Source organism: Morchella sextelata (genome assembly GCF_020137385.1).
Source record: "Morchella sextelata strain SCLS chromosome Unknown scls_13, whole genome shotgun sequence".
Taxonomy (NCBI): domain Eukaryota; kingdom Fungi; phylum Ascomycota; class Pezizomycetes; order Pezizales; family Morchellaceae; genus Morchella; species Morchella sextelata.
Window position 1 is genome coordinate 1,764,899 of NW_025408628.1, and position 27,188 is coordinate 1,792,086.

Consider the following 27,188-nt stretch of genomic DNA (forward strand, 5'->3'; position numbering starts at 1 on the left):
AATAAGTATTCTTACTTTAAACTAGGCAATATAATTTTAGTAAAACCTTAGACTCCGTTACTCAAATCTTGAAATATCGATTTGGTAGATAAGAAAGCCTCCGCTAACAACAATCTTGCTTATCATTTCCTTGCGTCGCGGCCGGTTTCTCGAGGGCAAGATGGAAACTACGAGATCGCAAGTGTGCCGAGCATCGCGATAATATACCCTCCAGTGTTATCGTGCACTATGATTTAAAAATCGTGACTTGAAAAATCGATTTACTTATTAGATTTAAAACATGCAATCATATCATGATTATGGTTGTGCTCAATAGAGAATCGATTTCAATGATGCACCAAAATATGTACTTCTTTTCTGATTGTTGGAGGCGGTAACGGAAGGGCCAGTACTATGAAAGATTGCTGCTAGTGAGAATGAATGACAGGTTAGAGTGTTAGAGACGATATTTATATATCTCTTTTCCTTCTTGAGAAATTGAACTCATGAGAGATATATCAGTTTCGAGCGATGGCAAGCAGTGGTTCGGGAAAAGGCATCTATTAGAACTCAGAGTAGTTGCTGAGTACCGTGTGATTAAAGAAATGGTAGAATTGTGCTCAGATAAAAGTGTGAAGTGGTCTGTAGGTGGAAGGGACCAAAGTCGAAAGACAATATACGGATATGCCTATCAGTAAGAATTTTCAAGTATCTCATATCTCATCATGCAAGAACTTGTAGACTAGTCTAATTATGCTATTAGATTGTGTATATAACACCTAAGTTGGGGCTGATCTTCACGGAGACTTTCGTCATACTTGGCACCGGCCCATCTGCTTGCTCCAAGACGATAGGGCCGGTACTATCGATATAAATTCCGGGTACTATTATGCAAGTCGGGCCGTGTGTCCGGGGGTATTGTGCTATACCAACTTTACCACCGCTAACGGTTATCTATACCTATCACCCCACCGCAATATCGTTGAGAGGCCTACTAATGGATGTAAAACCTGTAGGACAACTCCAATCACCCATTTAATCAATCATAGGCTTGTCCTTGGCGAATCCTTTTTTCAGATCACGGGCTTAGGAGTCTCTTGTCCACTGGAGAATAGCGAACAACACATATATCCCTATCCATTTACATATAACACCCTTCCAGTCACCGGATGCTGAACCATCTTTAATATAGACAATCTCTCTAATAAACCCCAAGCCTGTAATATTGGAGAAGCATAGATTATGCAGCTAATATGACTATCCATTTGAATATGTACACGAATAGGGCCGATATTGGAAAGAAGAAGTGACTTTAATGACAACGGACGTTCGCGAGGAGCGCCTGAAGCTCGAAGCGCGCAAATAAAAAGGTCTAAAGAAAATAAATGTAAAATACATTGGAAATAAAATGTAAGTCGCAGAAGTATCCTTCCAATATAAATGCAAGAACCCCTATAATCCACCAGTATTCTCCCCCTAGGTCTCTCCTTTAGTTAATCTTTCCTCTCGGAAATCGTTGGTGTGCGACATACCTCTTTGCTCTCACCTTTCTCATACCCAAAGTCTTTTTCAGATAGCGATCTCCCGTTCAATATTTGTCCCATATGTGTCGCAGCGTAGCTCTGCCCTTTACGACGCATCCCTAGTAATACCCGCAGAAACGGAACGGGACTTTTGGTGAAGGTTGAGTTTTCCATGCACAGTGATTTGCGACCTGACTGCTCGACAAAGCCATCATTACCTATATCCACGTGCATTCCTTGCGGCAGTTCCTTCAAATATAGCCCCAAGAACCCACATATTCTCTCGTATGTCTCGTAATCTGAAATGTACAACTGACCAGCAAAGGTGTTGACCGAGTCGATCAATTCACTGTTTCGCTGCCATGAATTAGGCAGTCGGGGGATCGTGCAAAAGTCTAGAGTATCATATGACGGGCTAGCCTTTGCAGTTCGTGGAGAATACATGTGTAGGATAACCGATCTCGACTGGCGTATGAGAGGTAGTAAGTCATTGACCTCGTAGGGACTTAGGATGATCAAGGTTGAAGGGTCATTATTCATCGATAAAATCCAGTTGACAGGTCGAAGATACTCGTCCAACCCAGTGTCCCGCTTGCCTACAACAGTAGCAAAATCATTTGTTACAAGAATTGTCTCGGGCCATGAGGCTAATTCCATATAGTCATTGGCCGAGGTATCGCGGAGTGTTCGGAAGGCGGGAATAAAGGTATCCCAGCGGCGGGCATGTGGCGGTAGGCACCCATTATCTACCAATTCTCCGAGGCCTTTTGTGACATGGTGATTCATAGGATCAGCCTTCGGGGGGCGCTGTAGTACTCGTTCGGACTCAATCTCGTGAGACAGCTCTCGCTCTTGCTCTTCAAGCATCGGAGCTCCTCCGAACGATTTCACGCCGAACTCCTTGCACTTCTGCTGAATTGCATGAAACTCACTGCCGTCTGTTTTTCGTGTTGAATGCCATGTTGGCAGAATATCACTCTTAGCCCGCTTAAACCCGTAATGCTCCTCCAGCGATTTTGATTCTTGTTCGAGTAGGATATGTGGGAATGATAGTCGAAGGTCATTGCATGCCTTATAGCGCTTGGCATGACTAATCCCTTGTTTTGCCCATATTGGCAATAGCCTGCGGGCATTACTACAAGTTTCCATCATACACCAGTGCAAAACGTCGCGAACCTCAATGGGCTGAGGATCCGCCTTCTTAGCCAGCGCAAGGATTTTTCGATGGACTTCTGGAGGCCCGCAAAACAAGACTGAGTGGCCGTTTCCCAGTTTTCGCATTCTCATACACGCTGAGTCGAGTTAGCTTGGTATCAAAGAGATCATAGGGAGAGCAATAACCTTGTACAAGCCTGTCCTTTGTCAAGTTTGGCCCGAGGGTTACTACCGCCCTACTCTTGCTTGGGAGCTTGAGGTCTGTACCCCGGGTATGCGCTTCATCAAGATACACAAGGCATCTGTCCAGTTGATCGGCGAAAGCAGAGATCATAAGTGCCTCTGTGGTTCCATCACGAGCTACTACGGTCAACTCGTCATTGTCGTTAAAATATACAGCAGCTTTAGCGTAGTTCTCCGGTACTATCCTCAGCCATTCCGTCGCAACTTCCTCGTTTCGCAACTCCAACACTTGAGCACCAACATCTAGTAATACCTTAACCTTCATATCCTTGTCGGAATCTGTGACCAACCTCAGTAACTGTTTGACATTAAGGCGTTCACCGCAAGTCCCTTCGGCCAATCTATAACTATTCTCAGGCTGCAATAGATAACTAAGAACTCTGGCGTTGGTATTGAGCTGCTCTCCAGTGTCTACTTGACTAATTGATAGGGGGAGAAGGTATCGATTATCATTGGTGCCGCTAAAACCTGTCGTTGGGTGAAGGTCCTTCTTCTCCGCTATATCCCAGCCGGACGTTGAAAGCTTCTCAGAGAATTCCTTAGCTGCCATAGGAAACACCACCCCGGAAAGATAAAAGTCAATGACCGCTTTGTTGTATCTGAAGGTGGGAAAAATCTCCACCTTCCACTGGTTCCTATCCTCCAGGTTGATGGCGTTTAAGCATCTTAACTTGAAGCTATGATTAGTCACAGAAACTCTTTCCAACCAACGCTCATACTCCATTGTTGGATTATCGGATTTATACACATCACGAAAACACATCTCCAGCTGACTTTCACTCAATCCGCCATAGTAGTAGCTGAGGCAAGTCACGGTTATTGCAACGTCTGGATGACTGAATTCTGACTGCCCAGAGGGACAATCCTTTGCCCTATAAGGGACTGCAAGCATCGAGCGCTTGGGATCGAGCCCATAATCGACCTTCCATCTCTTATAATGCAACACGTAGAGCAATAGCTTATGAGCAATGAGGCCTCTTAGTAAATAGAGGATACCGGTTGAGACTTGATTATCCTGATACTGTAAAAGTAGGAATACACACTCATCCTCACGTAACCTTGGGTCTGTGATGAATTTCTCCGCCATTTTTTGTAAATGCTCGGGCAGGAACCGGAAGGAAAATGCGGGGAGATGACCTGTACGGTATCATGGGGCGTGTGGTCAGTCACGACATTCATGCTGTCTATCATCGATGCAAAACAATGGAAGGAGAAGAATTCTGAGAGAATACCTGCGATGATTTTGGAGGCAATCTTTTTGAATAACCTTCGCCCCGCCAAAACATCCAGGATACGTATTGAGTCAAAGCCACCCTCATGTGGGGAATGTTCTACCTCAAAATCTCGGGGGTTGGAACCTGCATCGCGGAGATGTTGCCTGATAAGATCCAAAATCTGTTGAATAACTATCCAACGGTCAGGATAGCCTTCAATAGGTCTTGAACTCCCGATGGTGTATATGAGTTCATGTCGGATGCTTAAAATCTCGTCACTTTCGTCCAGGATATCTCTTGATTTTTTCCTTAGCCACCGCTGGGTTTCAAGCAGCTGTTGAGCAACCGCGTGCACGTCTTTCATATCTCGTGGGGCGTTGGTGCCGGCTTTGGGCGCGTGTTCAGTGCTGTACAACCTTTCCAGCCCCAGAAGCTTGAAAGATAATATGTGCTCTGGCTGGGCTAGTAAGATGCCTCTCTTCTCCATACACTCCTCAAAAAGGTCATGAACTAGACGCGCCTCATTTACTCCCATCTTGACCCCACGGGAGAACGGCAGGAAGTAGATCCGTCGGTTGATCAAGCCCCCCAGCCTTTGGACCAGCATTTGAAACATTTGCCCGATCAATGGCTTCAACACGACGACTCGAACCAGTTTCTCGCCGTCGGCAAGGTAGGCGGCAGTAAGTGGGACGATAATTGACGTCTTTCCCTCGCCCATACAAAGTTGCATGAGTGTATTCTCACCGTTGTCTGGTGAGATCATCCTGGACGCTATGCCTACCTGAACTGGTCGCACAAGAAGGCTATTCTCGATTTCCATCAATAGCCAGTCCGCTTTTTCCATTTGATCCCAGCCCTCATGCCCGGGATTTTCCAGTTCCTTACAAAGGTCCACGGAGGCCCCTTCTCGAGCATGCTTGAGGAGGCGCTGTGATCGTTGCAGCATAGAGATTGCTTTACCGTAAGTGACAAGTACCTCTCTCCACTTGTTAGTTAATTGGACTGGTCCATTCGTCGCTAATTGTTGGAGCAACAGCATCGGCGAGATCCGTGGCCACAGACCGGCTCTGTATATCATCCAACCTTTCCCGTCTCGTTTTGGAAGAAGCCTTTCCCGAATAGCACTAAACACTCCCTTCATATATTTCTCACACTCGGCCTCGCAAGATTCCAACATGTTTATCGATACTAGCGCTCTGCCTCCTTCTGCAGAGCTGGGTAAATCTTTAAGAGCCTTAAAACTCTCCTGTAAGCCCTTAACGTATATCCCCCAAAAGCTACCCGGACTCTCTGAAGTCTCAAAATCTCGAAGAAGGGACTCGAAACCACTATGCTCAGAAGCTCCTTTTGGCGCGCGACCGTAGGAGACAGGGTCTCGCCCAACGGCTATAGGAGGAGGAGGCACGGGTAGATCTGGGGGGGTCTTGTGGAGCAGGTTTTCAAGAGGAACTGTACCGTCTACAGACGGGGACGCCTCCCTGCATGGCTCAAAGCTATAAACCTGAAAGGTTCGTTTCCCCTCTAGATTCACCTTGTCTAGGGCATCTTGAACTCTGCGCACATGGCGTTGGAGGTCCGAGTTCCTATGCCAGTTTCTGAAGTGTATCGTGATCATTACTATAGCGACCGAAATATTCAGCAGAGGAAGCCCACGTGCTGGTCTGTGTGGGGTCTGACAAGGCCATTGAGAGATCACATCATCGACAAAGGATTTCGATTGCTCCCCCCTGTTCCAGCAGTAAGTCTGGTATCGCCGAGCACCAAGTTCATAACCGCTCTCACCCACTGTGGCCTGCAGATCGGCCTCAGCACTGTCTTCATATTCCGTGAAACATTCCTTGATCGCGTCATGCAAAGTTTGAGGATCGGGCTTAAATCCTTGTTCAAGGTTATAGGATGAGAAGGAGGGCAGGCCCAACCATCGAAAGCGATCCACTGTATCGAATGCCAGTAAGCTCTCGATAAGGTCCATCTTCGTCTTGCCTGAGTCTGAGTATGCAATTGTGCTGAGCAGGAACATCAATCTGTAAGTATGATCCTTCTTGGTGCTCACGGTGAGATACTGGTATAGTTCAAACCAAACCTCCGCGAGATCTTGATCCAACCATTTCTGATCATAACGAAGGTCAACCGTTTTGCTCCCGAGCTCTCCCCACTTCTCAAATACACCCATCAAGTTCGAGCAAACGTTCAGTGTCGATGGCCAGCGCTCCACCATAGCAGAGATGTAACAAGCACGTGCTTCATCCATAGACGCCTTCCCAAGCACATCACGCGCCTCATAAACAGCATCCCTCTTCTCTGCCCCCCTGGCGCCGCCGAATTCATATGTGCGGAAACCCGCGTTACGGTGAGCAGCTCTCTCCAAGAGCGCTGGCTCGCGGGGTTCCTTGTTGAATGTCGAGGGACTGGATCCAGCCCGCCCTTCCCCGAACATTCGAAAGCGACGCGCATGAGCCAAAACATCCCCCACAATGCTGGAGAACTCATCATGCTGTGCTATCGGGGACAGACAGCTCCAGGTTATCTTCTGCATAGCCTTCATGTGCTTCGGGTAATAAACACGCGCTGGGGTCAGGGACTGAATGAGCCCAAACAGCTCCGCCTCTACCCCCTCGATCTCCGGCTTTTGGAACGACCATGTTGCTGCGGCCCGAAGCAGATAAAGAGCCTCCTCGGTCCCCGTTCGACTGGTGAGGGGATCAGGCAGGCACGATGCCGTCACCGCATGAAGGTATATTTTGTAAAGGTGACTTGCCAAACTGCCGTTCCCGACTAGCCGACCGAGCACAGTGTCGATGGTATAGATATGATATCTTACCGGCCAAGGTTCGTTTCTAGTATCGATCTCAACCCTCACATGGTCTCTTTCAAACTGCTCGAACTTCACCTTACCGTATGGGATCAACACGCTCCGTATCGACCCCTGAGTCACAACAAGCCGGTTTTCTAGCCCTATCAGGGTCCCGATATTCGGATTACTATCAACAACCATGCCTGGAAACTGCCGGCATTCCAACTTTTGACCCTCGTTGATATAAAAATCCAGTTTGAGGCGAGGTAAGTTCGGTGATACCGTCCCATCTTTCCCGTAACGTACATCGATATAGCTTCTGTATTCAAGAGGAGCAAGCATCAGGTTAATTGCTTCTGTCGTCTCACTTCGGATATCGACCAATCGTTGATCTTCACTGAGGTGGAGCACACTGGGAGCAGAACCGTTCGTATTGGAGATATACCGGCTGTGTTCTGGTTCCCATGGCCTCTTTTTGTCTCGCAATTCGATCTTATTTGTTGAGAGCTCCAGCCAGTGCAAATGGCCTGCAATAATGTGCCCTGGGAAGTCCCCATGCAACTTAGCGCGTGGGATAAGCTGGTGTACCACTGAGTCCGTTCTCCTCCGAATCCGAATGATAAGCTCCTTTCCGTGCATTGCGAACCCCACCTGTACCAATCTTGTCAGCGGGGTTTCATGAGGATTACTTTCAAGAATTTTGAAGGCATTATTACATCGTGTCCATACATCGCTTGCTTTGTCTGAAATACCATTCCGTCCATCTTTGACGGATAAACATCAAGAACTTTCTGAAAAGCAATCCTTATCAGTTTTCAACCAGATAATAACCCTTGGATCCAGCACTCACCTCGCCGAACAACTCCTCATATGTTGGATGAGAAACATAATCCGGCGGTAGTTTACCAAGCGGTAATCCATCGACAAGTAGTTTGCCCGTAAGCACATTGTAACACACTTTCTGAGATAGGTTCTCGGAGCCCACAACCATAGACGCCACCCATCTGGTGTTAGGCGCTGCTAAGCTGATCCATGAACACTTGCGTCCGTATGCACTCCACACGAATGCAAGGTCTAAGCCGATTCGATCTTTGAGAATCAGAGAACGGACGTGGGCTTCGATTGCATGAGCCAACCTCCAGTCTCGATCGAGTAGAATACATACTGGACGTGGCAGGGCACCGTTGATGGCAGAGACATTATCGTGGATGATTATGGCGCATTCGACAAGGACAGCAACATCCTCCCGGGAATGGAGTAAGTCGTCCAGGTGTTCCTGCTCAACGTTGTAGGTTTCTCGGCAGACTGCCGCTGCCTGCACAATACGAAGCTGAAGTTCTCTCATCTCCTGGGGCTTGCAGTCCCGCAGCTTGGTAGATAGTTCTCGTGTCCAACCCAAGCATACCCTGCGCGCGTCACGCAAAAAGCTGGCAGCACCCGCAGTGATGGACTTATGGCTGGCAAAGGTGAGGAGCTGAGTCGCCAACATGATCAGGGTCTGCGCTGCGATGACCTCTTGCCAGTTTGACTCTATAATTGCGAGGAAATCAACCAATTCGGAAAGAATCCTTTGCCCAAACTCTTCGTCCTTGAGGTCAATATGAGATTCTCTTAGCGTCTTTAAAGATCCCGGGGGTCCCTGGGGCCCGGCTTGCCAAGCACACTGCGAAAACAGCATATTGACGGCGTCACTATTGAATGTGAGGGTACGGCTTCTGAGCTCTCGTAGCATATTTAACCATTGAACGCGGTGACCTGACCGCACAAGTCCAAATGCAATGTATTCGTGAAGCTGAATACCTGCTGGACATTCCGACTGCCTGGAGATAACTGCATTTGGAGGGTGGGTAGTTGACGTAAGGGTGTACTGCAATTTCTTGTAAGGGCCATCAGGGAGTCTGAATGTACAGGAATTTCGAATGTTGTACCCGCCGATGGCTTGGTGGGTCCATTTCCCCCCCTCCCTGTCGTAGAGTCCATAACGCAATCCATTATTCACACGAAGCGACCCTATAGTTGTAGGGAGCCTGACAAAGCGGTAGTGGGATTTGAGAAATGATTTGGTGAACGAGGACCACTGAAGGCTCTGGGGCCTGGATCGTTGAGTGACTTTCATATATCTTTGTAAGCCGAGGTAGGTGTCAAGGGCTTCGAGAGGATCATGGATATCGCCCGGGGGGGTTTTGGGTGGTGCACAGACTTCAGTCAGAACTTTGAATGTCATGTCCCTCCATATGGAAAATCCTAATGGGCATCGGAGCTCGAACACTATAGCCTTCTGCATAAGAACATCTTCGGGGAGAGGCATCTCAAACACCTCTATCCTCATCCTTTCTGCAGAGCTAATTAAAAGACATCTCCTGCATATCTGGCGATTTTGCGTCCATCCCTCCTCCCAAATGGTAACACACTCACAAGGCAACCCATCGGCGGTTTCGAGCAAGTCTTCGTACTCTATCTCCTTATCCTCAAGTTGGAGCTCCTTTCTAATCATATCCTTTTTCGCATCATCCAGTATCTGACGTCGAAGGCGCCGGTGTTCATCCGAGGAATCGAAGTACCGCACGGCAAATGATCTCTCGGTCACGACACTTGAATACACCGAATCGGAGGTTTCTTGATATGTTCCAACCTTGCGAGCTTTTAGGTATTCCTCGAGCTTATGGAGGCGGATTCTTTGCTGAGCCTGAGGTAGCAGGAGGGGGGTAAGGAAGTCATCCCGGAATCCTGGATAGTAACTGGATAAGAGCGGGTGAAGTTCCAAAGTAATCTTATCGAGCGCGACCCAGAGTTCCATCATTGTCAATATGAATACCGAGTTCCTTTCTGGGTTGGACGAGGGCGATGGCTTTGCGGCCGTGATGTAATCCTCTATTTCCTCTCCAAGCCTCTCGCAGGCATTGCTGTAGTCCGTAATATAATTGAACCATTTTCCCAGATTATTCTTCACCCAAAGCTCAAAGTCTGCCAATATAAGTTCCTTATCTGGGTTGCCCTTGAGGCTACCAAGCTGCGGCAAACGAGCTGAGGTTGTATTGATCCGTTTGGATTCGTTTGGCGTAAAGGAATTGGGCTTCCGTTTTCTAACCCCTAGATTCCTTGCTTCTCCCAAGTATTTTTTAGTATTGTCCATCGAAAGTCGCACATCTTTCTCGGCAGAGAAAGACATTGGATTCCAATTGAATGGGCTGGAGTAATATTGTTGTGCTTGAGTCCATCTATTGTCCAACGTATCGTGCGCCCGATCACACACCCTACGTGCCTCTAGCAAGGCAAAATGTTGTAAGCCCCCTTTGCGCATTTTATGGACTCGCCGGCTCAGCTTCGCATTCATGACAAATAGGACATCGCTAGAAACATCATGCATGGATAACGCCCAATCCAACAGCCTGGCCATGAGGAACACCATGAACGATTTATATTCCTTCTGCCCCCCACCAGGGTCTCGCAGCGTAGTCTGCAACGCAACCCTCACCACAAGCCAAAGTGGTGACCGCCGCCATGGAGTCCGCGCGTTGTCCCAGAGGACATCGTCGGCGATACGTTTCTCGATGCGCTGGACGTTTGCCGGGCTTCCAATCCCTCTCAGGATCCCCGTAAGCATCTCGGTGATGAATTTCGGGTTCTGCGTTTCCCTATCCTCCAAGACGGTAGATCCTGCTTTCGCGGCCTTTGGTGCTGCCTGCTCCAGGACATCCCGATTCATCTTCTCCAGAAACATCCCGAGTTCGTCGAGGAAGGCGGAGTCCTTGACCTTCTCTAGACTCACCGAAATTGCTGGGCCAGGGTAGGAGCAACGGAGCTTCCCTACCGTTTGTATCACCTTCTCCGTGAGTGGGGATGCTTCGAAGGACTCAAACACCATCGTATCCTCTAGCTGACGTAGGATGAGGCCGGCATTCTGCGCGCCAATATGGAGTGCTAACACATCTGTTTCCACAAATCAGCATCCGCTCGCTTGGGGGTAGAGAGGGACAGTATCAATCTACCTCCCCTTTTCATATGCCTCACCGACTTGCGGAAGGCCCTCGGGTCAAGGGAGTTATTATTCACGAGCTGGCCAAGTGTCGTGAGCATCTTGACGGCTGGCGTCCACTGCTCATCCCTGTCGTGAACCCTCCTCTCGTGATAAGATTCGGCGATGTCCCGCACAACCCTCAATAGGGTAGGATTTCTCTCTCCGAGATCGGCCTCGGCCTCCTGTGGGAGCTTTGGTGGGAGGAAAACATGGTTGATGATGAAGGACAGCGAGTCCATGCCAATGTCTAACGACATTTTCCCACTTGTTAGAAAACACTGTAATCTACTCGCATGAAAAGACGACCGCGATGGGGGGGATAATGTGTAGACCTCTGTATTGTGCCATTTCCGGAGAAGAACGACACGACCCCGGAGTAGATAAACCAAATTTTGTTTTGAAATAGATATATAAAAGTAGCTTAGTGACCAAGTGCGAGGATTTGAAGAATAAAGGTAGATGTAGTGTAGATGTAGTATACCACTTTGCGGATACGGAAGAAATACTCGAAAGTTCAATGATATATTATTACCAGTATTTCACCCCGCCAAGAACTTCAGGCATTCCACGACTGAGGCTCCTGTCAAGGTTCGTGCCGATGGGAAGCATGTGCAGGGATCAATGCTATCCCTTACTTTCGGCTCTTAGCAGGGGGGGGTTGCAGAGGCAGACATATTATTGGTGAGGTTTCGCTGCGCGAGTTAGTCGAGCACTTGGACAGACGGTACTGCACCTCTTATTGGCTGAATTCTTGTAGGTCTTTGCCTAAAAAGAATTTGTCTAACCTGTCCGACTCTCTGTTCAACTAGCGCAGCTAAAACTCTCTACCCGATAAGAAAGATAACGGATCTGTTCCTTATAATCCTTTTCCTCTTTCTCTTTTTTTTTTTCGGGGGGGGAGGAGAGGAGGTGGGGTCAGCAATATACTGAGAGCATAAGGGACAACGCCTGTGAAATAAACCTACTTATCTATGCGACCCCGGGAACAGCATAATATATGCCTACCGCTCTCCCATAGCTTGCTAAAGCAGTATATAGGTTAAAGGTCTACCTACATCATGTCATCCCGTGACTTCAGGCTTTTAGCCATCGACCATAGAGAGGTCCAAACGATAAATAGCAGGGTATAAATATGTACTCCAAAGATTACGAGTGACCGCCCGTGACCAACACCCGATGTCACCAGCTTGTGGGTGGGCGGCTCTGTGGATCTGCGAACTGGTGAGTATATAGAATGGTATATATACAGAGGCCGGCAGAAGGGCGGTTGGCCCACGCGGCCACAGGACGACCCTGCTATGCATGTAGTCCAGAAAGGCTACATACTTACCCGGCCCAGGATATAGGCGGACACCTCCGGATGACCAGCTCTTCCACATATTCAGCGCCTTAGTGTGCCGTAGTGTAGGTATTGGCCGGGTTAGACAATTCAAGCACCTCCGCCGCAGTGCGGGTAGGCACTAGGCTTGCAATAAGGTCAGTTGTAGATAATAGCGCCACCTGTATGTAATATTGATGATGGTGATAAGAGGTGAAGACCCTTAATACGTACCTTTCCTAAGAGAAAATTTAAAACCCGCGACACTGTCACAGTTAGGTCTTGAATGAGGCATCCATGAGCCATCTCGAGTCGAAGCCGAACATAAGCTCAAGGTACCTTGGCTTCTGCAGAATGGATGCGATGGTCGATTGTTGGCATGAATGCATATGGCCGGAGACTTCATAGAGCCCCTTAGACCCCTCTTGCTTTGTGATACCATTGCCCATGCAGGCGATCACTGCATGGAGCGCCACTTCAGTTCGGCTATTCTTGACCTAAAGACCATATGCAGGAACCGCCTCCGCGGATAATGACCCTGACATTGCTTTGTGGAGCTGGCCAGCCAGGATGAGATGGGGGGATCGCCATTTACAACTCATACTAATATAATTGATCCATCTATGTAGAGTATGGTGGCGCATTGCGGACACTAGAGCACATGTATTTAAACGGGGTCGGTCTTGAAAGAATAAGAGCAGATCGAGTGATGACCCATGAGTATCTCAATTCGGACGTTTTTTTTCTTTGGAGATAATGGCAACGGGAAAAAAAACTTTCCTCATCAGAATCAATCAACTAATAACTGGGGCCGATATCCCTTTTGAAAAACTTTGGTGATTTACGTTGAATGGGTTTTCCGCAAGCTTAAGATGGACATCCTTTGGAGTTCAAAGCTTGAAACAAACCCGTGGAGTTATTATGAATCTGTTTGAGGACCTCATACGACCACTATGGACCTATGTACATGTAGCTTCGTACAGTACTCCGATGCTCTGTGGAAGTCTTCACTTCCCCTACAGCTACCCTATATAAGCCTCTTTATCCCTCCATCCACTCTCTCCATCCACTCTGTTTCACCCTTTCCGGCTCCATCCTGAAGTTGTCCATCAAAGTGCACTGGCCGGTCACTTGCCTGACTTGGCTTTAGCCTTTACCGTCTCGGCTCTAAACTTCTCAGCCTCAGCTCTAAGCTTCTCGGACTCCGCAGTCACCTTGACCGTCTCAGCTCTCAACCTCTCCGCCTCAGCTCTAAACCTCTCAGTCTCCGCGGTCACTTTGGCCGTCCCAGCAGTACACCTCTCCGCCTCCGCTGTAACCCTCCCCGATTCTGCGGCCACCTTTCCCGTCTCAGCCCTAACCTTATCCGTCTCAGCTCTTAACCTATCCGCCTCAGCCCTGAACCTATCCGCCTCCGCCACCACTTTGCCCGTCCCAGCACTACACTTCTCAGCCTCAGCTCTGAGCCTCTCTGTCTCCGCAGTCACTTTGCCCATCTCGGCACCAATCTTCTCCGCCTCGGCCCTAAACTTCTCCGCCTCGGCTCTAAGCTTCTCTGTCTCGGCGGTCACTTTGACCGTGCCAGCGCTGCACCTCTCCGTCTCGACCCTAAGCTTCTCTGTCTCCGCGCCCACTTTGATCTTCTCGGCCCTAAACCTCTCCCCCTCCGCCGCCGCAACATCCTCTCTGCCGCGAACATCGCCCCCTGGCCCGCCTTGGCTCGAGTTGTGGTCGGCTAACGCGTAGAGGTGGGCGACCTCGGCCAGTCTAGACGCCGTTTCAGTCGTCACCGTGATGGTGTGTAAGGCTGCTTTCATTTCCTCATACGACATGTTTTCGCGCTGTGGGGGGGACAGGAGGTGAACCAGGGCATTTACGCTTCCTCGCAGTAACTCGATGCAGTTATTCGGAGTAGGGTTAGGTGCTTGTGACATGGTAGTGGTGACTCTGTACTGATGGTTTAATTACCCCGTAGACTCGATGGTGCGGTCTGTTGCTCTGGCTAGGGAGGGGATCCGGAGTACCTACTTTGGATCATCTTATAGAATCCACCGCACCAAGACCCGCAACAAGAACGAAGACTAATTATCGTTGGAGGCCTAACACGCTGCTTTAGGTAGACCAATCAGCTTACTTACAACCAACATCTATTGCATAAGGCGGGGTTTTGACAGGAAAGAATGCCGAAAATCACCACCCTTAGAGGAAGTGATGATCGATATCAGAGCCGATCAACAGAAATAGAGCCCGTTACGGTAGCACCTGGACAGCTTCAATCCATCCATACCCGACTTGCGCGCCCCATTGGTTCAATGCCACCTTTAAGACTGTGCGCCCTATACTAGGCTCCCACCGTGGGTGAGAGGAAGTAAAGTGGATAACGGTTTCTAGAGATCATTCCCCATATATACTCAAATTCCCCCGACTATCTGTTATTTTCTCTACACTTAACCGCACTATACCGCTACTTGCTTGCCTCCACACTTACGCTGAATATGGATACTATCTCTACCCCCTCGAGCTCGGCGGACACAAGCCATCTCCTACTCGCTGCGAGCAATTCCCTCACCACCGAAGCCCTCGTGACCCGCGACCCCAGCAGGCTCCGAGCTGCCCTAGCCCTCGCCATCACCGCCTCTCACCATGGCCAATCTGCGGGTCACTCCTCCTTGCCGCCCTCCGCCTACCATTACATGTCTCGCCTGCGATTCGAGCACTTCCTTATCACCCAAAACGCTCACGACCTTCTTGAGGCCATTGCCCAGCTCGAAGCCCCTGCGGCCACCCCACTGCCCCCCGCTCTTGAAAGAGCGCTGTCGGACTACTACACTAATCTCTTCTCGTTGACAGACACAGCACAGCTCGTCTTTCCCGCCATCGACCACGGGTATCTAGCGCTGCGGTGCACGTCCCCGGAGCATCCCAGCTACAGGAGGCGACTGCAGACGCTGGCATTCTTCCACCACCAGCGCTGGCGCGGGTATGCCGTGGAGGTGGGTGATTTAGAAACGGATCCCGCCCAGGATCTCAACCTCGCCATCAAGATTGCTGGGGCGGCGCTGAACATGAAAAAGAAGCCGGGAAGGAGTCGCCGTGAGGTGTTGGAAGCTATCAGGATGCACACGGGTAAAGGCGTATCCGGGAGGCCGCTGGTCAATGCCGAGGAGGAGGAGCAGGAGGAGGAGGAGGAGGAGGAGGAGGAGGAGGAGGATGCCGGCGCTCTCTGTCGCAACCTCAGAATTAACCTAGGAATCTATCACAGCGAGCGCTATAATCTCCGCAAGTCCCCCACCGACCTCGATATGGCCATCGCCTATGCGGAGGAGGTGCTCGCCGAGCTTAGCAAGAGCAATTGTAACTCCGATGATAGTAACAATATCGACTCCGGGACCCGCTTCATTCTCGGCGGGCTCCTCACCAAGCGCTACCAACTAACCAAGGACCCCAACGACCTCACCGCGGCTATTGAGCTGATTACCGATGCGAAGAACTCCGTCCCCAGCAACCACCCCAACGCCATCACATACCTGTGGGACCTGTGCAAGATGCTCAGAGAGCGGTATAAGCGCTTAAAGTGTGAGGACGACCTGCATACTGCCCTTGGGCACGCCACGGCCTTGACTAGGCTTACCGACCCGTTGTGGGAGTCATGGGCCGATCTCCTTCTGCTCACTGCTTTGTTCCTGGGGCAGCGGTTCGAACTGAAGGGGGAGCGGGGAGACATCGACACGGCGATAGACATGTGTAGAGATGGCCTGGAGATGGCGAGAAAAACCGAGGTGGAGTACAGAAGGGGGGATCTGCTCAGGCGACTGCTCCACAAGCGCTTTCACCGGTTTGGAGATGTGGCGGATCTGGACAGTGCTATCGATGATGCGGAGACCGAGCTGTCGAAGCTCGTGCCGGGGAGCGATGAGCACAGGATGCTCCAGATGGAGCTACGGGGACATGAGTATGAGAGGAGGAATCGGTGGGGCCCTGCAGGACGGGCCGAAGGGGAGGATGATTACAGAAAGCTACAGCAGGAGGCCGCAGATCTAGCTGGATCCCGGAACGCTGGCGTGCTCGGAGGCCTGGCTGCTCGATTCTTTGCTCGCTGGCAAAACACGCACGACCCCGAGGCCCTCCGCATGGCAGTAGCATTTGGCCGCTCTGCGGCCGAGGCCAACGACGAGGCGTATCAGGCGGCGGAGGAGGAGGGGGAGGGAGGAGGGGACCGGCGAGGGCGAGGGCGAGGGCCAGGGCCTTATACCTCGATTTACGGCAGTCTGGGCACCTACCTCGAGGTGCAGTCCCAACACCTCACCTCCCTCGACGACCTTGAGGAAGCAATCGAGCTGACCGCCAGGGAGATGAGTCTCACGCCGGACGACCCGCACACACTGATGGGCCTGACCACCAAGCTCATCCACCGCTACGAGCACACCAGCGCAGAGTTCGACCTCGAGGCAGCCATCGCCACCAGTAATGTCGCCGCCGCCTGCGCCCCTGCACCCCATCCGCTCCGCCCCTCAGTTCTCCTGGCCCTCAGTCAAGCCTTGGGGCTGCGTTACGAGCGGACCAGCGACTCGGCCGACCTCGAGAGCGCAATCACAGCGGCCAAGGAGGCACTTGACCTCACGCCGCCGGGCGGATTCTCCCGTGTCGGCCTCATGGTGGGCATCGGGGAGCTCATTGGACTGCGCTACGATAGCACAGATGCCGTACGTGACCTCAACCTCACAGTGGAGCTTGCGGAGGCCGCGGTGAAGGCCTGTCCGCCCGATCGTCCCGAGTACGCCGGCCTCCTCATTAGCCAGGGCTTCCGCTGTCTCAAGCTTTACAGACGGCTGAACAAACTCGACGACCTCAAAAAGGCGCAGGCACTGATGGAGAAATCACTTGCCCAGATGCACTCGAACAACCCCTGGCGCACCAAGGCGCTTTTCCACTTGAACGTTATCCATCTCCTCCTGCACCGAGAGACCAACGACCCCGCGCACCTGGCCCTGGCCATCGAGATGAATGAGCTCTGCGCAGAGACAATGCCCCCGGGACACCTGAAGCACGCCGAGCTCAATCTCATGCTGGCTAGGGCCCGTCTAGCGCTATATGAGGATCACACACATGACGATGGGGACCTGGCGCTCGCGATAGAATGCGCCGAGATGGCGGTCGAGGCGTCGGTGCCGACGCTGGGTGCGGATGCCCACCTGACCCTGGCAGCGTGCCTGATGGCTCCCAACATCGAGGAAGAGGGCCTTCGTGCAGCGCAGGCATACATCAAAGGGTGGGAGAGCGTGCTCTCACGCCCCAGGACGCGGGTGTACTGTGCTAGACAGGCGGCGGCATTGTTGGCGATGAGCAGTATGTGGGAGGAGGCCAGCAAGATGGCCGACGAAGCGGTGATGCTCCTTCCAAGGATGAATCCGCGGTCAATGGAGCGCGGCGACCAGCAGGAGGCGTTGAAGAGTGTGGCCGGCATTGGGGCCGTTGCGGCGACGTTGGCACTGCAGGCGGACAGAGGGGCCGGCCATGCGCTGAGGATGCTCGAGTTTGGGAGAGGCGTTATGCTTGGGTACACCATTGATAACCGCAGTGACATGTCGGACCTGCGCACAAGCCACCCTGAGCTGGCGGACAGGTTTGAGAAGCTGCGACGGGCTCTGGACTCGCCGGTGCAGGACGAGTCTGAGCAGGAGCTGGGGACACTCCTGGCCGCAGCTGGGGGGCGGCGTTATTATGGCACGCCGAGGCGACAGAGGCTGGTGAACGGCATGGATGAATTGTTGGGGGAGATCAGGGGCATCGAGGGCCACGAGGGATTCCTACTACCACCAGGGGAGGAGACGATGATGAAGCTGGCAGAGTCTGGGCCGGTGGTGGTGGTGAACCCGGGTTTCAGGAACGATGCCATAATCATCACCACCGCGGGGATCAAATCAATCGCTCTCCCCAAGCTGGACGAGGAGGGGCTAGACAGTATAGCACGCCGTCTCGAGGAGATGCGGGGGCTGGTCGAAGGGCCCATCGCCACATATAAAGATCGGAACGAGAAGATGGGGCCCTTCCTCCTCTGGCTCTGGGATGCCGTGGTCGAGCCAACCCTGGAGGAGCTCCAGATTCATGCCCCGTCGCCAGAGATCGAATCGAATGCCGCACTCCTCCCGCACATATGGTGGATTGGTGTCGGCGCGCTGAGCAGCGCGCCGTTCCATGCCGCCGGCGACCATTCCCCCGGCTCAAACAGAAACACCATAAGCCGTGTGGTCTCATCGTATATCCCAACTCTCAAGGCACTTTCATACGCCCGTCAGAAGGCGCCCACTGCCACAAGCCTGACTGACAACGAGAAGGACGAGAAGAAGAAGAACCCTGATTCGCAGCACAGCCTCCTTCTAGTCACAATGGACACCACTCCCGGTGAAGGCCAGCTCAAAAAAGTGACGAAGGAGGCGGCAAACCTCAAAGTCATCGCAGAGGGAGCGGGTGCAAAGGCCACGGTGCTTCCACAGCCGAGTGCATCACGCGTACTGGACGAGCTCCAACGCTACGACGTAATGCATTTTGCATGTCACGGGGTCACCGACAGCGCAGACCCGTCCAAGAGCGCTCTGTTGCTACTGAGCGAGGATGGCAAGAGCGTGAGTAGATTACTGGTGGAGAAGGTGGCTGCTATCAATTCATTGAGGGCATGGCTGGCGTATCTGTCGGCGTGCAAAACGGCGGACAGCGGCGAGGCGGTGGAGCTGGCGGATGAAAGCATACACCTGGCGGGGGCGTTCCAGTTGGCGGGTTTTGCGCATGTGGTGGCGACGATGTGGACGGGGGGCGACAGGGCGTGTATGGAGGTGGCAGAAGACTTTTATAAAGGGTTGTATCGCGTAGGGGGGCATGGGAACGTGGGTAGGGAGGTTCATGCGGCGGTGAGGAAGTTGAGGGAGAAGAAACCGGGAAAGTATTTGCAGTGGGCGCCGTTCATTCATACGGGTCCGTAGACTAGGAATGTGGTGGAGGGTGAGCGGAGGACTTGAGATATTCCGACTTCGATCATCCTGTACTTATGATCTACCTGTTAATTATACTGATATAGCTCGAGATGACCAATGATTTTTAGTTGATTATACTGATATAGGTTGGGAAAACTAATGAATTTTTAGTTGATTGATCCTTTGCTATAAAACATGAGTTCTGTCCCCACATATACAATCATCAGCTCCTGCTCTTTCTCACATTAGCCGATACGTACCAGGCGGCGATGCCTGTGAAGGATATATCATGATATTCACCAAACCCCCGATCACCGGGCGCTCACCACCCGTGGACTAGACAGGCACAGTTTGAAATCCACCCACACTAGTAACGTCTTAGGCATCGACTCAGCCACAAACCATTGCCAATCGGAGAAAAGAGATATACCAGCGCTTCCTTCAATATAATGTAGTTTGAGAACAGCGAATCAGAGGTGGACGAAGTAGTCTTTGTAGTCGCAGCAAAGCCTAACCAATCATCTAGGGCGGCAATGGTTTGCATGTGTATGTAACGTCGGGGAAAAAATGTCAGCGCAAGTTTCATGAGTAAACGCGCCAAGCAGCTATAAGACGGGGTGTTTCCGGCTGCGTGGGATTACTTCAGGGCCACGATATCTTTTCACTATCAGCAGTATCTATCAAAAGATCTCATCATAATGTCAGTCCATTCATCGAATCTGTCGATCGAAACTAATAATTTAGTATCTTCCAGAATAACCATTCCACCGAGCCCCGCTGACGTCGTAACCTCAAGGAGAACGGCTGGTGGTGGGAATACTACCCTCTCGAGTGATGCTTCGGAGATACCTATTAATCTACTCAAGGCGCCCTTGGTTAACAAACATCGCCTCTAGAGAAAATGTATGTAGAAAAGTGTAGTAATTGAGTGTGTTATTCCAACTAACTAGAGGGGGGAATGCCCCATATTTATACTAAAGAAAGGTAACACAAAACATAGTGAATCATAACTGTATGAGTAGTAGAAAAACATGACTAATAAATAGTAGAGAGAAAATGAGTCGGAATCCGTGACTCATGATGACAAATGAAAATCCTCCAATACTGTGAAATGTTCTGAGCGTGCTATTTCAAGACTTCCCCTCATAAGCCACAGTAGATAGTAGAAGAAAATAAAACATTCTTGCCCTTACGCAATCCCTTTGTAAGTAAATCCGCCACATTTTTGTTCGTAGAAATATATTCCAACTCAAACAATTTATCCTTGTATCGTTCCCGAACAAATGAAAATGCACATCAATATGTTTAGACCTTTTATGAAAGACAGGATTTTTAACCAAGGACAGAGAACCATTATTATCACCGCGAAGAATAAAAGAAAGTTTCACTTTCCGTTCCAATTTGTGTATCGCATTCCTTAACCATATCAGTTGTCGACTGGTGTCCGAAATACCCATGTATTCTGCCTTAGTATTAGATGTGGCGACGGAGTGCTGCTTATAATGGTGCTAGGAAATGAGAGTTTCCCCTAGCATAAAGCAGTGGCTAGTGAATGAGCAGCGATCGTCGTTGTCAGAGGCATAGCTCGTGTCACTGAAGCCGATGAGTGCAATGGGTGGCGTTTTTGAGTAGATGAGTAACCAATCGAGGGTACTCTTGAGGTAATGAAGGAGGTGTTAAACTGCAGCCAGGTGAGCTTTAGTGGGGCAGGAAGAATATTGTTAGAGCATGGTAACGGTGTAAGCGAGGTCTGGTCTGGTACCGATTACTGCATACATTAATGAACCGATTATTGACTGATACATTGTTGGATCGTCGATTTTCTCCGCTTCTGTTGCGTTTTGTAGTTGAACATTATTGTCGATAGATGTTGCCAGAGGTCTAGATTCATTGAAACTGTATTTAATGACTACACGCTTGACATAGGCTTTTTGTAATAGCATGACGCCGGTCTTAGTATGAATCAAGTAGATTTCGAGTGCCCAGTTGGCTGTGACAGTTTCCGTCATTTCGAATTCTGCGTAGAATTGGAGGCTGATGCAGTTCTTGCGTTCAACTGATCAGTAGAAGATAAGGATATCGTCCACGTAGATGGCGATGACAACTTCCCCTGTTTTGTGAATGAAAACACAAGGGTCGAAGTCCACTTTTCTGAATCCTATCTTGATTAGTGTTTTGGAGAGACGAGCATACCATTCCTGAGTTGACTGTTTGAGACCCTAGATGCATTTGATAAGTCTGCATGCTTTGCCAGCTGTAGGGTAATCAGGTGGAGATTTCATGTAGATTTCTTCCTGGAGTTCACCGGATAGGAAAGCGCTAGTAAAATCTATCTGATCGCATTGGCCGCCGGTTTGAAGACAGCGAACAAGAATTAGTTTGATGGATTTGTATCAGGTGAGGGGAGCATAAGTTTGATCAAAATCTTGATCAGGTACCTGTGAGAATCCTTTCGCGACGAGACGGGCTTTTACCGAATAGGGTTGCCATCGGGCCTGAGTTTGATTTTATATACCCATTTGCAGTCGACAAGTTTTCAGTGATCTGGTGTGTCAACAAGATTCCATGTATTATTCCTTGCGAGTGAGTCGAGTTCGACTTTCATAGCCTTTTACCATTTTCCGGAGTCAGGACTGTTGATCGCTTGGTGATAGTTTGTTGGTTCTGCAATGGTGGTGTTATACTGAATTTTGTATCCGTATATGACCGGAGGTTTCCATTTCTGTACTGGGTTACGTCTCGGTTGATCAGTATCTGTTTCAATATCATTGTGCGGGGTATGTTCAGAAGTGAGCCTCGAAAAGCCGGCCCCCACTTTACTTGCATCTTTTTCTTCTTCTTCTTCAGAATCATCGTTAATGTGTTCCATAGTCTCCCGAAGCATTTGTTGGTTGAACAAGTCTTCGATTTCGGACTCTGAGAGTTTCGCAGGTGATGTTGGTGGATGTGAGGGTGGTTCTTGTTTGATCTTGATTTGTTTTGGTTTAGGGGGTATGTTGGTTTTCATTGTTTTGATTTCTTCACCTATAGACGGACCTTTAAACCTAAGATGACGAGAGAGAACTACTTTCCTTTGTGATGGTATATAAACATGTCAGATTTTATCAGAGTTTTCATAGCCGCAGAATTGTCCCATAATTGCCCTAGCATCCAACTCTATTCCAGTTGATCGTACTTCGACAGGTATATGAATGAATATTGATTCTCCGAAGGACCGGAGATGTCCAATGAAGGGTTTCTTGCTGGTGAGTGCTTCGTATGGTGTCATATTCGGGAGTGCTTTATGTGGGAGACGATTCTTGATGTATACTATTGTATTGATTGCTTCTGCCCATAGATTCCGTGGAAGGTCGTGATTGAGCAAGGCGGATCGTGCCATTGTTGCTATTGTTCTGTTAAAGCATTCTGCTGTTCCATTTGACTCATGAGAGTAGGGTACAGGGAATTCATGCTTTATGCCTTTAGAGGCAGAATTGTTGGAGGTCGTTGGAGATGCACTCGCCACCATTGTCACTTTGGAACCGTTTGACTGTCTTATCCAATTGATTTTCCGTGTATATGATATACCGTTCTGTAGCAGCTGCTGCATCTCATTTCTTTTTAAGGAAGTAGAGGTGAGCGTACCTGGAATAATCGTCGATGAAAGTAGTGTAGTAACTAAAACTGCCAAGATCTCAAGGAGGCGAGTAGCGAGTGTTCCGCACGGTACGAAGAGTGTAGTAGGGGACAGTATGGGAACCCGCAATAGGGGTCCTGAGGGACTCTAGCGTTGGTAATGGTCAACCGGACGAGAGGAAGCGAAGCGGTGGTCTTCTCGAGTAAAGAAGAGAACGATAATATTATATAGCAATAGACAATGTAGATACAGAAGACATTGCGTAGTAAAAGAAAGAGAAGGAAAAGAACAAGAAACGAAAGTGAAAACCCCTTAATATACCCAAGGAAATCCTAGCGATGACAAATCCAAAGTGACTCACACGCTTACAACCCACAGAACCCAATAGAACCAAATAGAACCCTTCTGACTAATCCAACTCCTCGTAACCCAATGTATTCACTAGGCGATCCATGAAAGTAGCCCCCCCCTTCAAACGCGAGCTCCTGCGAGCCTTAACCTTAAGCTTCCCTTCCAATGGTCCAGGTTTATCGGGGTAGCATGTATGGAAGACATCAACAGCGGCGGTGTTTTCGTGGTAAGTGGCCAGCTCCCAGGTGGGGTCGATATAACCGGTCCACTTAACAAAGTATTGCAGGCCGTTATTTCTTGTTTCCCTCGAGTCCAAGATTTCCTCGACCGCGTACTCCTCTTCCTGTTCAACGATAATAGGCGGGGGTGGTGGTTGAATTTATCCCGGGACGGGGTCATTTGCAGCGCGGTTTAGCAACGATACATGGAAGACGGGGTGCACCTTCATACTCCTAGGCACGTCAATTCGGTACGCATACGGCGATATGATTTCCTTGACGGGGAATGGTCCCAGTTTCTTCCAGTTCAACTTCTGAGAGTTACGGGTAGTTCGGATGTTTTTTGCTGAAACAAACACCATATCGCCAATGTCATACCGCGGAGCCGGCGTTCATTTGGTATTGACGGCCTGTTCTGGTTGGTTTTGCGCCGTGCAGATATTGGCACGTAGATATTCGTGGAGTTCTTTCATCTTCAACGCAAAGTCCTTAGCATTAAGGCTTGATTGGGTCTTGTCAAGCGATTTGATTGTCACTGTGAACCGAGGGTGGAAACCATAGTTTGCGAAGAATGGTGTAGCTTTGGTAGACGTGGAGACCTGATTATTGGCGGAGAATTCTGCCATAGGGACCCATTTTACCCAATCATCCTGTTGATAAGTGACATACCCACGTAGATATTGCTCCATTACGGCGTTCAGTCTTTCAGTTTGGCCGTCCATCTTCGGGTGGAAGGCGGTGGACATTCTTGCTTCGATGTCGAGGTGTTTGCAGAGAGCCTTCCAGAACTTGGCTGTAAATCGCGTACCGCGGTCGGAGGTGACGTGTGTGGGTAGCCCGTGGAGCTTCCATATATTCCGCAAGTATAGTTGGGCGACATCCTCGGAGTTGACAGTGGTATTACAGGGCAGGAGATGTCGCATCTTTGTTAACCGGTCAACAACCACCATAATCGCATCGTACCCTTCGCTCTCCGGTAGGCCAGTGACGAAGTCTATTGATACCTCCTGCCATGGTTGTTCGGGAATTGGTAACGGTCAAAGTACGCCGAGTTTTCCATGGGTGTTGGGTTTGCTCCGTTGACAGGTGTGGCAGTTCCGAACGTAGCGGGCAATATAATTCCGCATAAGGGGCCAGTAGTAGTCTCAACTGATGAGTTCGAATATTTTTTCGCGTCCAGGGTGTCCGGCGGAGGCAGCGTCATGGTAGGGTTGGAGGATTCGGAGCTTGAAGGGGTCGTAGTCGGGTACGTATATGCTGCCTCGTTAAAGCAACCGGCCTTCAACTTCGGTGCATTCGGCGAGTGATATGTCCTTTGATTGTCGCTCATCTTTGTTCCGCATATCCAGTATCTTTTGTGGAAACTGGTCAGTGCTATATCCTTCATCGAATAGACTATGCAGTGAGGCGTTCTTTTCAGCGGGCTCATTTGAGAAAGAACCCGCCAACAAACTTAACTTTGCTTCAAGATTCTCCTTTTTCAATACGACTTGACTCTGGTGTACTTGTTTTTCACCCCCTCCTCAGGGAGATCTCCTGATCTCCTTGTCAATGTGTCCGGTTTCCCTCCTTGTTTCCCTGCTCGGTACTTGATAACAAAATTAAACCGTGATAAATACTCCACCCACCAGGCTTGTCTCCAGTTGAGTTGTTTTGTACTCATAAAGTACTCGAGATTCTTATAGTCGGATATGACGGCGATTGGGTGTGCAGCCCCTTCGAGTTCCGGTCGCCATTCCTCGAAGGATCGAATAATCGCCAGTAATTCCTTGTCGTAAATATCGTAGTTACATTCGGCGGGGGAGTGCTTTTTTGAGAAGTATGCGACGGGCCGAAGGGTACCATTATCATCGTGTTGGGAGAGTACACCGGCAGAGACATAGTCAGATGCATCGGTTTCCACGGTAATTTCTTTGTCTGGGTCGAAATGGGTAAGGATGGGAGCGGTGGTAAAGGCTTCTTTCAAGGCGTTGAAGGCAGTTTGGGCTCTGGGTGTCCATTCGAACGATATGTCCTTGCGTGTCAGTCTGATAAGGGGGGAAGCAAGTTCCGAGAACCTGCGTATGAATCGACGGTAAAAATTAGCGAAACCTAGAAATGCTTGCACATCCTGAACTGTTTTGGGGACGGTCCAATTTTTCACTGTCTCCACTTTCCTTGGATCTATTTTAATGCCATTGGGTTCGATGATGAGGCCGAGATAGGTGGTGCTTTGTGTATGAAATTCGCATTTCTCTGATTTCAGCAGTACTCCATTTCTTTGTAGGGCTTCCAAGACCCTTTCGACGTGTACTTGATGTTCCTCGAAGGTGTCGCTGTAGATGAGAATATCGTCAAGATAGGCTGTACAGAACATATCAAGGTAGTCACGGACGCAATCATTAATAAAGTGTTGGAAGGTGGCCGGCGCATTGGTGAGACCGAAGGGCATCACCGTATATTCGAAATGTCCGTAACGCGTACAGAAGGCTGTTTTCCATTCTTCACCCTTAGCCATTCGGATCTGATTATACTCTTGGCGAAGGTCAACCTTGGTGTACCACTTGGCTTTGGAGAGGTGGTGAAGAGTTTCCCGGATGAGTGGCAGCGGATAGCGGTTTTTTACAGTGAGTTCATTGAGGCCACGATAATCGACACAGAGACGGAGTGTTCCATCGGCTTTTTTAACAAATAGGACATGGGCACCGGCAGGTGAAGAACTGGCCTGAATAAAGCCTTTTTGGAGATTGTCCTGTATGTATTGCTTAAGCACGATGAGCTCCTCACGGGACATACCATGAAGTGGCCCAAACGGGGGTTCTTTTCCCTCCTTGAGCGGTATTTTATGGTCATAGGAGCGGCGAGGTGGCATCTCGTCAGCGAACTCCTTGTCCATCATCTCATGGAACCTCTTGTATCGGGTTGGGACTCGGTTTCTCCAGTCTTCCTTAAGGGGCTCGCCCATCGCTTGGTCTATTTCCTTGATAGTTGTGCTGAAGATTTGGAGCTTGTCCCTTCGAGCGAAGCGACAGAGAGCAGCTGAACTGACGAGTTGGAAACGGGGTGGTGGTGTGATCCCTATAATGGGGACGGGTATGACAGGGGAGTTGCACTTACGCTTACAGTATTTGGAGTCGAACTGTATACTATTGTCCTTAAACTGTAATGTAACATCATGTAATTGGAGCCAAGGAAGTCCCAGTACAAGTGGGTATGAGCCAAGTTTGGTGACGAAGAAGGGGATAGTTTCATGGTGGGAGTCGATTGATAACGGTAGGTAGCAGAGATGGGTGATCTGTCCGGAGGATATAGGCCGTCCGTCGATGACTTCGAGTACGGGGTGATTTGAGTGGAAGAAATGGGATGTTGTTATGGCGCGCGAATGTTTCATCAATGAATGCGAACCCGGAGCAACCGGTATCAATCAATGCGTAGGTTTGAATGGGTATTTAGTTAGGGTTAGTTAGGGTTAGTTAGGGTTAGTTAGGGTTAGTTAGGGTTAGTTAGGGTTAGTTAGGGTTAGTTAGGGTTAGTTAGGGTTAGTTAGGGTTAGTTAGGGTTAGTTAGGGTTAGTTAGGGTTAGTTAGGGTTAGTTAGGGTTAGTTAGGGTTAGTTAGGGTTAGGGTTAGTTAGGGTTAGTTAGGGTTAGTTAGGGTTAGTTAGGGTTAGTTAGGGTTAGTTAGGGTTAGTTAGGGTTAGGTTAGGGTTAGTTAGGGTTAGTTAGGTTAGGGTTAGTTAGGGTTAGTTAGGGTTAGGGTTAGTTAGGTTAGGGTTAGTTAGGGTTAGTTAGGGTTAGTTAGGGTTAGTTA

At 49.7% G+C, this 27,188-nt stretch overlaps 7 protein-coding genes across 7 annotated transcripts; 1 reads left to right on the forward strand and 6 right to left on the reverse strand.

Moving 5' to 3' along the window:
- Positions 1-1,431: 1,431 nt before the first annotated feature.
- H6S33_002878 (uncharacterized protein) lies at positions 1,432-11,186 on the reverse strand (the record flags this gene model as incomplete). Its single annotated transcript, XM_044834263.1, has 7 exons — positions 1,432-1,455; positions 1,512-2,794; positions 2,844-4,037; positions 4,133-7,562; positions 7,628-7,702; positions 7,762-10,841; positions 10,901-11,186. The coding sequence occupies 7 exons, from the start codon at positions 11,184-11,186 to the stop codon at positions 1,432-1,434; spliced, it is 9,372 nt and encodes a 3,123-aa protein (XP_044693039.1).
- Positions 11,187-13,374: 2,188 nt separating this feature from the next.
- Positions 13,375-14,181, reverse strand: H6S33_002879 (uncharacterized protein; the record flags this gene model as incomplete). The annotated part of the gene is made up of 1 exon (XM_044834265.1): positions 13,375-14,181. One exon carries the CDS (start codon positions 14,179-14,181, stop codon positions 13,375-13,377), a length of 807 nt encoding a protein of 268 aa, XP_044693040.1.
- Positions 14,182-14,742: 561 nt separating this feature from the next.
- On the forward strand, positions 14,743-19,224 carry H6S33_002880 (uncharacterized protein; the record flags this gene model as incomplete). The annotated part of the gene is made up of 1 exon (XM_044834266.1): positions 14,743-19,224. The coding sequence occupies one exon, from the start codon at positions 14,743-14,745 to the stop codon at positions 19,222-19,224; it is 4,482 nt and encodes a 1,493-aa protein (XP_044693041.1).
- Positions 19,225-20,936: 1,712 nt separating this feature from the next.
- H6S33_002881 (uncharacterized protein) lies at positions 20,937-21,224 on the reverse strand (the record flags this gene model as incomplete). Its single annotated transcript, XM_044834267.1, has 1 exon — positions 20,937-21,224. One exon carries the CDS (start codon positions 21,222-21,224, stop codon positions 20,937-20,939), a length of 288 nt encoding a protein of 95 aa, XP_044693042.1.
- Positions 21,225-21,826: 602 nt separating this feature from the next.
- Positions 21,827-22,222, reverse strand: H6S33_002882 (uncharacterized protein; the record flags this gene model as incomplete). Its single annotated transcript, XM_044834268.1, has 1 exon — positions 21,827-22,222. One exon carries the CDS (start codon positions 22,220-22,222, stop codon positions 21,827-21,829), a length of 396 nt encoding a protein of 131 aa, XP_044693043.1.
- An 87-nt stretch (positions 22,223-22,309) lies between these two features.
- H6S33_002883 (uncharacterized protein) lies at positions 22,310-22,594 on the reverse strand (the record flags this gene model as incomplete). The annotated part of the gene is made up of 1 exon (XM_044834269.1): positions 22,310-22,594. One exon carries the CDS (start codon positions 22,592-22,594, stop codon positions 22,310-22,312), a length of 285 nt encoding a protein of 94 aa, XP_044693044.1.
- A 2,286-nt stretch (positions 22,595-24,880) lies between these two features.
- Positions 24,881-26,770, reverse strand: H6S33_002884 (uncharacterized protein; the record flags this gene model as incomplete). The annotated part of the gene is made up of 1 exon (XM_044834270.1): positions 24,881-26,770. One exon carries the CDS (start codon positions 26,768-26,770, stop codon positions 24,881-24,883), a length of 1,890 nt encoding a protein of 629 aa, XP_044693045.1.
- Positions 26,771-27,188: the final 418 nt, after the last annotated feature.